The sequence below is a fragment of the Nycticebus coucang genome, chromosome 1 (assembly GCF_027406575.1).
Source record: "Nycticebus coucang isolate mNycCou1 chromosome 1, mNycCou1.pri, whole genome shotgun sequence".
Classification (NCBI taxonomy): domain Eukaryota; kingdom Metazoa; phylum Chordata; class Mammalia; order Primates; family Lorisidae; genus Nycticebus; species Nycticebus coucang.
In genome coordinates, this window is record NC_069780.1 from 130,743,864 (window position 1) to 130,756,937 (window position 13,074).

Here is a 13,074-nt window from a genome sequence, read left to right on the forward strand (position 1 = left end):
TTATCCTAGTTTTTAGAGGGCATCAGCAGCTTGCTTTTATGAAAAAGTAACAGCTAAATGCACTGCAAATAATTTGCAGTAATCCAGTTCAGTGATTCATGTGTCTGCTTTAATGGGTCATAATTCAGGGTAAAGTAACTGAGTGCAGTCAGAGTGCAGACACTGCTTATGCCAGGGACAGTATCTCTTCATAAAACACACCTCAGGAGAAGCCGTTTGCCAGCCCCCTAATACTCTCTGATGTTTTGATGTCCTGCATATTTTTCCGATTAAGTTTTGAGTGCCATGTTTTTAGTTGTATTTCCACATTCATTATTCTCACGTAGACCCTTCAGCGAGTTTGCCATATATGATTATTTTTTTAATGATGCCTTTCTTTCCACTTCAGCAGTTTAATAATCTAGCACATGGCTGCTTCTCAGTACTCAGCATTCACCTCCCCAGTACAGAAGAGGACATGTGCTTTGGCTTCAGAATTCCATTTGCAGCATTAGAAATGCATATTCCCTACGGAACAACATTTGTTTGACATAACCATTCATTTTTATTACCTCTTTAAATATGTTTATCCAGAGTTATCAATAATCATAAATAACTGTATTCTCATCTTGTTCTGTTTTTTTCCAACAGACAAAATTGCTTACCCAGTACATATTAAATCTCGGCAAGTATGATCAAAACTACGACATCAGAGACCGTACAAGATTTATTAGGCAGCTTATTGTTCCGAATGAAAAGAGTGGAGCTTTAAGTAAATACGCCAAAAAAATATTCCTAGCACAAAAACCTGCACCATTGCTTGAATCTCCTTTTAAAGGTATTATTATCAGACTGTAACTGCAAACATACGTTATCTAAAAAATTATGACAGTAAATCCCCATTTCTAATGTGTTTAAAATTTATCTGTCAGATAATATAAATGATTTGCATATATAAGAACAATGTGCTTTCTACTCATTCATGTTCTCCAGAGCAAGTTTTATATTAGTTAAAGTTTATATTTTTATAGACCTATTTACCTAAATAATTTCAAGCCTTTTGATTTTATTTTTATTCTTACTAAACAGTTTAACCAGTAGGTGAAAGCTTTGTTCTTCCTGAAGACATTGCATTTATTTCTATTTTAAGTGGTTTGGTTTTATAAGGAATGTAAATCATTTTAATACTGAGATGTTATTAATTAAATATTCTATGTACACTAACGTCAACATTTCTAGGAGGAATTATTACATAACAGATCCCTTTGTATTTAAATTTGTTTTTCAAAGAGGAAAGTTGACCTATTTTCCCCAGCTTTTTAAAAGGACTGATTAAACATTTTATCAGTTTACTAGTAGCCATTACACTTGGAATAAAATTATTATATTCTTTGGTTTTCATATTGTTTCTTATTTAATTGTTGTAAAGCGATAAAAAGCAATTCTGTTTTGTAGAAAAACTATTAAAATTCTGGATGTGTTTGTGCCAAGACATGTATATGGATTGTTTAACTGTGCTGTCATTCTTAATATTCACAGTAAAGTAATTTTTAGAGAAGCTACATTTCAGAGCAACACCTCTAAACACACTGACTGATTAGCTTTTTTATTGGCCATTATGGGGGAGATTATTGTAATCTATGGACTGAAATCCGTTTTTTGACCTATGAAGAGCTTCCTAGTTTATATTTATTCTTTGACATTTGAGGTAACATGCCAATTATCTTGAGCTCTGATTATGACTGTTCTATGTTATATGCAGCTCTTATTGTTTATTTTATATTTTCCTCTGTTTTTAATAGATAGAGATCATTTCCAGCTTGGCACCTTATCTCATACACTCAACATTAAAGCTACTGGGTACCTGGAATTATCTAATTGGCCAGAGGTGGCGCCCGACCCATCAGTTCGAAATGTAGAAGTAATAGAGTTGGTAAGTTGACCTTTCTGAAATTAATTTCGTTCAAACAGTGGAAAATTCTAGGATAATTATTGTTCTATATAAAAGCCTTTTTGGAGAGTTGAAAATGGAAAATATTGTTCTAGTATTTCTAAATGTAATGTGTTTGATATATCTTGCCTTCATCGGAACTAAGTATTACAGTATTCCTATGTCATTATATTTGTACTGTTCCTTTTCTTCGAGGAAATAGAGAATTGAGTTCTCTGCTTTAATGCCACCCACATTTGTGCTATTGCATTTGTAGCTGTGTAGATTCCATTTCTAAGGTATTTAGTTTCATTGGATTGAGCTTTTAGAGATTTAAAGCTTCCTGTCAACATTTTTCTAAACATTTTTTGTGCTGTTCTCGTCCAGAAAAGCCACACAAAGTGTTCTTCTGGATTTCTGGTGAACCTGTTTTAAATGAAGCCTAAATATAAATAGGGAGCATTGTGTACCAAAAATGTCCTTTGACAAGGTCACAATTAAAATTAATAATATGTTGCTTTAATATTTAAAAAACTTGCAATGTGCCTGTAGTCCCAGCTACTCGGGAGGCTGAGGCAAGAGAATCGCTTAGGCCCAGGAGTTGGAGGTTGCTGTGAGCTGGGTGAGGCCACGGCACTCTACCGAGGGCCATAAAGTGAGACTCTGTCTCTACAAAAAAAAAAAAAAAAAAACTTGCAATGTGAATAAGCTTTTTCTAGATCTTTAAAAAATGCTGGTCATTAGGATAAAAGAATTAACATTCTTTTCTAATATTACTGGTTTATTTCTTATATAAATAAGAAAAATAAGGAATGGGGCCTTTTGATTATATTTAGTGATTGACTATGTGAGGCCAGGCTCACACCTATAATCCCAGCACTTTGGTTGGCTGAGGCAGGAGGAGTTTGATATTCATTATGTAGAATACACACTTTAAAATGTAGAATTTAAAAAAAAAAAAGCTATACAAAGAATATTCATGGTGGCGCATGCCTAATAATCCTAGTACTCTGGGAGGATGAGGTGGGAAGATTGCCTGAGCTCAGGAGTTCGAGACTAACATGAGCAAGAGTGAGACTCCATCTTACTAAAAATAGAAAACTTAGCTGGTTGACGTGACATGTGCCCAGTAGTCCCAGCTACGTTGTAGGCTGAAGCAGGAAGATTGCTTAAGCCCAGCAATTTGAGGTTGCAGTGAACTATGATGATGTCACTACATTCTAGAGCCACAGAGAGACTATCTACCCCCGCACCCCCCCCCAATCAAATCTATGCTGGATGTTTTTCTAATAGAAAAAATAGATACATTGAACTAGGATTCAGAGAGCCAATTTTTTTTTTAATCACTAATTCCTGTGGGAAATTAGTGATAACTGATTTCCTGTAAGTTACCATCCTTGTTCTTATTTGTTTGGTATATAACAGAAGAAAACCTTTATGCTTTAAATAGAATTTGTAGAATGATCATAGCCATGTATTTGATTCCTCTGAGAAATATGTTTCTCTTAATGACCCCAACTTACTCCAGCTTTGGAGTATGGACAAAAGCAAAAATGACAGTAGCTCCATGTAGCAAACCCTGACAATAATGCTTGTTAATGTTTTGCAGACATTATCTTGTTTAAACCACATAATGATCATAAGTGATGGTTATGGGTTATTGTTATTCCCATTGTGCAGGTGAGGGAGCCAAGTCTCACAGAACCTAGGTAAATTGCCTAAGTTCATGTAGCTAGTAAGTGACAGAACCGGTTTCCAACCCAAGACTGTTTCCAACCCATTGCCCAGGGTCTTACTACATGTTATGATGTTATGAGGAGAGGAAGCTTGAGCTTGTTTGCAAATCTGTATTGTCTGATACTCAGCACGATCATTTTCATGTTGTGACCAATGATCTCTTACTTAAGAGATGGCCCCCCCAAAAAAATGTAGAAGTTAAAAATATTGAAAAAATACGAAGACTCTGTGTTTTTCTTCTTGCAGTTAAAATTGTTAGTTGATTTTCACTCAGATTTGCATACTCTTAAGTACTCTTAGAAAACAAAATTGCCTTATTTATGCAACTTTTGGTCACATAATAGAATATAAGAGAACACTCCCTACAATATATTCCTCCTAATTTCTTATTATGCCTATTTGTTGTTTTTATGGTTCTGTTCTTTCTTGTTATTGAGAAGATAATGTTTTGGCCCAGATAGAACCATGCTTTTATCCTCCCCCTACTTTTTACCCTATCCCCACCCCCCCCCAAATGGTGTGTCTTCTTATCCCAATGCTGTGTAATTTAATTTGATCTCAGCATTATCCTTGCATTGCTGATAGATTGGGTGGTTGGCTAGCTTCTTCCCTTTTTATGTGCCCTTCTGAGCATTAAGTCCCTTAAAAGTAACCTGTTGTCCTATGTTCATCTCACCTGTCCAGTTCAATGGGGACAAATCGATTTCTTTTTCATTTTGTGGGTTACATTTCTGAAATTAATACTTGGTAATTTAACTGTGGAGAATAATTCTAACTGATGGAAACAGGCTGAAGAGAACAGTCACTGTCCATTGATGCCAGGCAGAAAACAGCTTCTGTCTATTGGTCTCTGAGATAAACTGGTTAAAATTATACTATGAAGGATACAATTAAATATAAAAATAAGGTGGAGAGTTATGTTTTCAAATGTAGCTGTAACGCTGCAGAACATGACTCTCATGTTGTCTTTCCTGCCTTTCACTCCCCTCCCCGCCAAAGTCATATCCATGTATTTCATGCACATAATATATCAGGTTATCCTAGTTTCCCTGTGAAATGATCTTACAGGGTCAAATCTCGTTACTATGAAGTATAACTTAACTTAGTAAGAAAAATGGCCTGGGGTTAGATAATCTCATATTTTAATCAAAACAACAGGGAACCTGGTCAGATTGACACTGGAAGTCACTTTGAATTACACACTACCATTTCCAAGATATCAGATATAATGTATGTTTACATTATGATACTATTAAGTTGTGAAGATCTTTTAGATTTTTTTTTTTTTTTACTTAGTTCTAGAAAGTCCTTTCTTCTCCAAAACAGAAAGACTGTTTTTAGCATATTAAGGGTATTTTGCTTTATAAACAACACATCTGTTGGCCTTTTATCCCTCACAGGAACTTTTGAATTAGTCCCTCTCTATTCTTCTCATCTCCTTTTCCTGGTAGTCCTTCTGCTTTGAGTGAATAACTATCATGGTCGGAAGGGAGGATAATACAAATCAGAATATTTTTGTTGTTAGTCTTTGGTCCTTTAAAATCTGAAACTTCATGAATTATACAGTCCCTGGGCTTGCCAGGAGAATGTGAGCACTGAAGCCCGGTTTTCCCAGGTTGCTGAGGTAGTCTTAGTAAATTGATCCAATGAACTTTTTATTTTTATTTTTTCTTTTATTTTTTTCCTTTTTTTTATTGTTAAATCATAGCTGTGTACATTAGTGCAATCGCCTGTACCCATTCTAGGATGCACCATAGATGTGGTGCCACCCATTACCCTCCCTCCACCAAAACCGCCCCCCTCCCTTCTCCTTCCTTGGCCCTTTCCCCATAGTCTTGTGCTATAGTTGGGTTATAGTCTTCATGTGAAACCTAAAATTTAGCTTCATAGTAGGGCTGAGTACATTGGATACTTTTTCTTCCATTCCTGAGATACTTTGCTAAGAAGAATATGTTTCAGCTCCATCCATGTAAACATGAGAGAGGTAAAGTCTCCATCTTTCTTTAAGGCTGCATAGTATTCCATGGTATACGTGTACCACAATTTGCTAGTGCATTCGTGGGTCGATGGGCACTTGGGCTTCTTCCATGACTTAGCAATTATGAGTTGGGCTGCAATAAACATTCTGGTACAGATGTCTTTGTTATATTGTGACTTTTGGTCTTCTGGGTATAAACCTAGTAAAGGGAATTATAGGATCGAATGGCAGGTCTATTTTTAGGTCTCTAACAGACTGCAGAGAAAAATGTTTGTGTTTGGATTTAAGAAAAATATGGACTTTAATGTTTACGAAATATAGGGGACCTTTGTTTATAGAATACTGTCTTTATTCATATTTGAAGCATTTTATTTATTTATTTATTTAGGGTCTCACTTTGTCACCCTTTGGAGGAGTGCCCTGGCATCGTAGCTCACAGCAACCTCAAACTCTTGAACTAGAGCAGTCTGATCCTCTTGCCTCAGCCTCCCTTGTAGCTGGGACTATAGGTGCCTCTCACAATGCCCAGCTAGGTTTTTAGAGATGGGGTCTCGCTTTGCTCAGGCTGGTCTTGTACCCCTGAGGTCAAGCAATCCACTCGCCTTGGCCTCCCAGAGTGCTGGGATTACAGGCATGAGCCACAGGGCCCGGCCAGGAGCATTTTAAATACACATAAAATAAAGCAGTACTGCTGATCCTATGTAACTGTCTTCTGTCTTATTCAAGTATATTCAAGTAATTTTTATTCATTTTCCTATTACTGTGCAGTTAGTAATTTTCCAGGTTCCTGAAGTTTATCTCTTAAAGCAGCAAATCTTAAGCTTTTTAGATCAGTGGTTTTAAATGTAGCTACGTGTTATAATCATATGACAAATTTATGTCTGACCTGAACCTGAACAGTGAAATCAGAATCTCAGGAGGTGGACCTCAGGCATTAGATTTTTTTAGCATTAAGTTTTGTATTGTTTTCATTAGCATTTAAAAATAAATTCTCAACTGATTCTCACGTGCATCCAGTGTTGAGAACCATTGTTAAATAACAACCTCTGTCATGCTGAAATTTCTTCACAACAAAATATGTACTGTAGCAGAGACAGGCTCATAGTGGAAAGTCCCAAGTGTAATAAATGAGTAAGACTTAATCCTTTTGACTTTTTAAAAATATATACATTTTCCTGCTCTTTAAGAAATAATATGTGGAAACATGATTTAGTTTTTTCTTGATAATGCAAGGTAACAATTATAAAAGCAATTTAATATACTTGTATTAAAGTCCTTAAGAGGCTTTTATTAGGAAACACTATTACTAATACTAAGTAAACACAAAAAGTCTATATTTTTCTTAAATCCAAACAAACATATTTTCTGAATTTAATGTATTAATGTTTTTAAGACGCTAATAAGTTTAAGTAATATTTATAGTAACAGTCACACTTAAGATACATCAGTATACAAAATATTAAAAAATTTCTGCTGTACAGAAGCTTACATTCTGTCAGGATAGACCAACAATTAAAAAAATTAGTAAATTTATATGGTATGTCAAAAAATAATAAGTGCTATGATTTTTTTCTTAACAAAAGAGAAGGAGAACAGTGTTGGAGGAAGGCTCTGGGCTGGGACGTGCCTGGGGTATTTGGAGGAACAGAAATGAGGGGCTGGGGCGGAGTGAACAGGAGGGCCAGCAGCACGCGATGGTCAGAGGGGACAGGGGCAGGACAGTCACAGCAGGACATGTGGGCCTGCTGTGGTCATATTGTTCCCTGCAGACTGCTGTTAGGACTTTGACTTTTTCTCTTGAGCAAAATGGGGAACGGTTGCAGGGTTTCAGACCAAAGAGGAGCTGGATCTGACCTAGGTGTTAACAGAAGGATTCCAGATGCCGTGTGCAAACTTCAGGTGGAGGGAAGGGGGAAAGGAAGTGGAAGCAAGGTAGGTAATCCAGTAGAGAGATGGACCAACACAGCTGAAGGGTTTCTGGATGTTAGACCTTGAGGGTCTGAAAGAAAGAGAGAAGTCAAAAAAAAAAAAAAAAAAAAATAGCCGGGCGTTGTGGCGGGCGCCTGTAGTCCCAGCTGCTCGGGAGGCTGAGGCAGGAGAATCGCGTCAGCCCAAGAGTTAAGAGGTTGCTGTGAGCCGTGTGACCTCATGGCACTCTACCGGAGGGCGGTCAGGTGAGACTCTGTCTCTACAAAAAAAAAAAAAGAAAGAGTGAAGTCAGATTGCTCCAGAGTGTTTCGTCTGTGGAGATGGGTAGGGCAATTTATTGCTCACGTTGAAAATCTTCTTCTCTTTCTTCCTCTTTACCAAGGAGCCATCTTACATTTGTTATTGCTGTTGAATAATAATTGTGTTGACTTTTATTTCCCCCACCTATTGTAAGCTGTATTACTTTGGTTTAAATTTTCTATGGATCAACAAACAGAAAAGTTTTACGAATTATGTAGAAAATAAGATCACTGGTTTAGCAATGGGCTCTGGGTTCCTGTGTTTAGAAGTGCTATGAAGTGAATCAGCCCCAAGGCTAACAGTTGCCTGCTCTGTGAGGTTCTTAAACTTTGTGTTCACAGTTGTATTCTGAATCATTAAACTTACCAGAAGTCTGAATCCCTAATGAGAATTAATTTACATTTACTTTGTTTGTTTAAACAGGCAAAAGAATGGACCTCAGCAGGAAAAGCAAAGAAAGAGAATTCTGTTAAGAAATTTTATTCTGAATCTGAGGAAGAAGAAGACTCTTCTGATAGCAGTGACAGTGGTGGGTTTTATAATTTATTGAGCTATATTATTCACATAGTAGATTACATGCTCTACCTCCAGAACAACAAATCCTGGTACATAATATTTAACAAATGGTTATAAATGAAGTTTTACTATTAAAATAATTTTTCATTTATATATCACTGTTTATATATATTTTTCTCTTTTTTATTGTTGGGGACACTGTTTATATTTTTAAAAGTAATTTCTTATTATTAAATTCCTCCTTCTTTGATGGTGCCTCTTGCATATGTAGCTAATAAATGGTAGAGTTGCAGTAGGAACTCAGGCTTTTCTGAATTTTAATCCATACTGCCTTATAGCTATTAGCACATTGAAAAACCTGATTTTTTATACATGATAAATTTTCAGTGGGGTCTTTAAAAGTAACTTTCTTTTATAAAAACAAAGTTTAATAAAAGTTTTGAAGAATCTTTTGCTTCTCTGTTTTATGCTCTTCTTTTTCTATGTGAACCTGTACAGAGATGGAGCTAAAATTGTTAAGATTCTGTATATTATAAAGAAACGTCAAGCTAAGCATTGAGGACCATCCTGTGCAATGGAAAGAATACTAAACAGGAAGGATTTAGAAGTCCTGGGTTTTAGCTATGTAGATTGAACAAGGCACCTGCCTTTCTCTGTGTCTGCTAAATGAAGAGGGAGGGTCAGGTGTTTTTTAAGATGCCTTCGTTACTAAAATTCTGCGAGTGATTAACATCATGAAAAATGTATTGGAGTCACTTTCTAACATTCTTAACAATTAACCTAACAGGCCGTTCTGACCTAAGACCAAAAGAAACCTAACTTCCTCTAAAATCTTTTATTCTTTGGAGAACCAGGAAATACTTCACTATTCCTTGGTTATCCACTACCCTGCTCTAAGGTAATTTGTTCTTTTTTTTTCCCCTGGTTTTCCTTTTCAAAATCTTTGTTTTCAGTACCTGATAAATTAATCTGTGATACATTGGCTTCTGAAGTAATAAACTCCAAAACAGAGAAAATACATCAATCCAAAAAGTTAATGTTAAAAAATATGGAATTTCAAGAATAATGTAAACCTGTGAGAAAGATCCGTTTATATAGTTAAGTGTGTTCTTTTTCGTTTTATACCATATAGGTATTTGTCTCCATTGTATTTATTTATAAGCTCATGCTTGTTCATAAGCTAACCATTTTCAATACATACTTGAAATATTCCATTAACATCATGGTTTTTCACAGATTTGTCTGAACACATACTGCATTGAGTCATGTGGCAGGAGCTCCATTGTAGCTCCTGGAGGAAAAAGAATAACTTTTCTCATTAAAAAGTGTAAGATTTTGCTTTCCACTGTGCAAGTCTTCTTGAAAGTAAACAAATTTCCTCAAGGGTTTTACTGACTTATAAGTTTTAATAATGGTGCCTGAAATGAACCAGACCCAGATTCCCGCTGAGCTTGATAACTTGAGAGAGTCACCTATTAATGAAATTTCTCTTTATTACTTACAGGAGAAGGCAGTTGACCTACTGTGTCATGCGTGTAACAAATTCAGAGCGTTCTTAGTTAGCAATTTTGTTTATTTTTATAAAATGTTTTGTAAAAGATTTTTTATTTTTATAAAGATGATAATGATGAGTACTTTACCAAGTGGCAAGCAACAGCTCTGTGAAGTAGGTTAGTAGTATTACTCCCCTTTGCTGAAAAGGGAACCAAGACCCAGAGAGATTAAAAATCTTAGTCTGGTAAGTGGCAGAGCCAGGATTTGAACCTGGACCGTCTAACTTGAGAATCTGTGTTTACACCCCTGCAAGCTATTCTGAAAGAATGCAGACAGTTCTAGCTGTTCACTGTGATAGTTAAATAAATCTTCATGAAATAGATGTTATTTCCCCATTAGTAAATGAATGTTTTAATTAAAGGTTCTGTTCTCATCTAAGGGTACTTCATCATATAGATCACAGGCAGTTTGTCCTTAGATCTAGGACATAACTCTGCACCTATAATCATGGTGAACAGTAGAAAAATATGCATAAATATATTCTATATATTACTTTTGCAAAGAGTCCTAGTATATCATAATTTAAGTAATTAATATAATACATACAAAAATAAATATATATTTACATTCTTAATATAAATATATTTATATTTAATATAATATATTTATAATAAATAAAATATAGTAAAAGACTTTTTGTCTTTGAATTTAGAAGTCTTTAGAAATGATATGTATGGCTCATTTTCCTCTAAATTTTATTCCGGAAAAAGCTGTTGCCTTTTACTCTTAAGTACAATTTCCCCTTACAAGTAGAATAATTCAAAATTATTTCTTTATCTTTACATCATCCTTATGTCATTCTTTAAACAAAAAAGTTTTTTGCCATAGCTAGATATAATCCTTGCAGGTTTGATAAATGGGCTTCCCTCACATTTGGTTCATCTTTGCTTTGCTTTTCTCTGCTTGTTGTCAGAGCTTCTCCCTCTGTGTTTGAGTCCCTCCCAGCGCACCCTGTTGTGGAATCCACATGTTGGAATAAGTGGGGTCTGGATATAGAAACTGTTGGACAAGTAGGGGTCCACTGAACTAAAATAGACACCTGATTTCATTGGTGATGAATTTTGATGGCTCCAGGTCTCCTTGTGTATAATTAAATAGCTATAAATCAAAGCACACCTGGTTCTGTTTTCCAGAGAGTGAATCTGGAAGTGAAAGTGGAGAACCAGGAGAAAGTGGGGAGGACAGAGACAGCAGTGAGGACAGTAGTGAAGACTCCTCCAGTGGGCAGGACAGTGGGAGTGGAAGTGAGTCAGGAGTGCAGAGAAAAAGAGCAGCCAAGAAGAACTCGAAACCCAAAGGAAAAAGGTAAATTATGGCCAGAATTTCCTTCAAAAATATTCCCGTGGTACATCCGCAGGCTAGTATTTCCTGTTAATCCATAGACTGGGAGAATAAGTGTGTGTACTTTTTCCCCAAACAGATATTGTATCTTTCAAAGTTAAAGTACTAGCAGTTCACATTATTCTTCTACTTACAATGCTTAGTTTTCATTTTGAACTTGAACGAATCTGGGGGTTACATTTTGAAAATTGGTATAACCTTGGAAGGCTGAGTTAAGTGATCAAGCATTAGGTATGAAACACTTAATTACCTTTTGTAGCAATTTTGCTGAGGGCTAAAATTAAATCCTTCAACACTTTGCCATTATGTAAGTAAGACAATTGATTTTTCTAAATAATGTTACATTAAAAAGATTATGATCCAAATATTAGAGTCAAGGGCTGTGAAGGAAGACGGGCATAAGATATTTAAGTGTTAGCACTTTTTAAGATTTCTCATTATCAACAACATTATCGTGTATTAAAGTGTCATTAAAATGTGGAGTAATTGGGGCTAATATCTTGGATTGTGTGACTCTGTTTTCCCCACTGCCATCAGCAAGTGGCCTTTGCTGGCTGACACCATGGCCCCTTGCAGGGAGCCTGCTGCCCGCCCACTTGATGAGCTTGCGGCTCAGCTCAGTCGGGGCTGACAGCACTGATTGGGCGCAGTACGCTCTCTGCTCCTTTTATTACAGACAGTAATTAAAGCAGCTCGCCCTGCCACTTCCATAACAAACACAGCATAATGCCCTAATTATGACTTTATTAATTTAAGTCAGGATTTAATGATTTTAAAAGTGATTTATATTGTTTTTCCTGTTCAGAACAAATGAAATCTGTAGGTTAAATTAATACAGGCTTTTCATCATTGCAAAGTTAAAAACCTACTTACCAGTAAATTCTTTTCATTAGATTAACATCTGAAACTCTAAGCAGTAAGGTAAACAATAATTACCATCAAAATTGAGTGATGCATAATAAAATAACACTTTTACCTTTAAAATCTTATCTGAAAAGCTAGAAGTTAAGTATATTTAGAATCATTCTCTTGTTGTAGCAGAGGAGTTACTTGGTTTATAATAGCCTTTTCTTTGAGAGAAATTCTGTACTTCTGGTTTAAATATCGGGGTATCTGTGATGATATGACTTATGAAATAGATTGTGTTTCTAGAAAGGAAAAGTTATCCAATGCATGAAATGTCTTTTCACACGGCAACATTTAATATGCTAGAAATTTATAATCATGTCTTATGTGAGTTTAATTATTTTATTCTTCAGAGTTAAACTTTTCTCTTTACCATGTTTGAATTTAAAAGAATTATTTACTATACCAAAGCACAGATGGACTCTAAACCTTAGTTTTTTAAGTACATGTTTTAACCAGTGAATTGGGGATAATAAATTGCTATTCTTTGCTACGGGGAAAACATATTTTTCAGTCTTCAAATATAATTACGTGCATTCTGAGATGTTACCATGACTCCATTTTTAATAAACAGCAATCATATTTCCTCCACAAAAATCAATTCTAGGAAATATTGATTCTTCTTCCCTTGCCTCATTTCTCTCCCTCCTATTGTGTTTTCCTGCCTGTCTCTTAGCATTTTTTTAACTTTGCTAGTATAATAATTTTTTAAAGCTCTTGATAAGCTTCCAACATGTTTAGAAACCACCCTTTAGTAAAAACTATTTATGACTACCTATGAATTTCACACTCCAAAGTATTTTCACTTGAAAAGAGCTAGTATTGGTGTAGAGAAAAAATACGGACCTTGGTGTGAGACAGACTTGAATTCAGATTCTAGTTCTGCCCCTCCTGTTCTGTGTCC

The 13,074-nt window shown here is 35.5% G+C and overlaps 1 protein-coding gene across 2 annotated transcripts in view; it reads left to right on the forward strand.

Annotated features, from left to right (window-relative positions):
- The window catches only part of AP3B1 (adaptor related protein complex 3 subunit beta 1), a 269,031-nt gene that overhangs the window by 159,548 nt on the left and 96,409 nt on the right, over positions 1-13,074 (forward strand). For both annotated transcript variants that reach the window (XM_053587990.1, XM_053587979.1), the window contains exons 16-19: positions 631-817; positions 1,782-1,912; positions 8,277-8,382; positions 11,057-11,228. In XM_053587990.1, the coding sequence (XP_053443965.1) occupies positions 631-817; positions 1,782-1,912; positions 8,277-8,382; positions 11,057-11,228 (596 nt within the window). The remainder of the gene's footprint in view (positions 1-630; positions 818-1,781; positions 1,913-8,276; positions 8,383-11,056; positions 11,229-13,074) is intronic.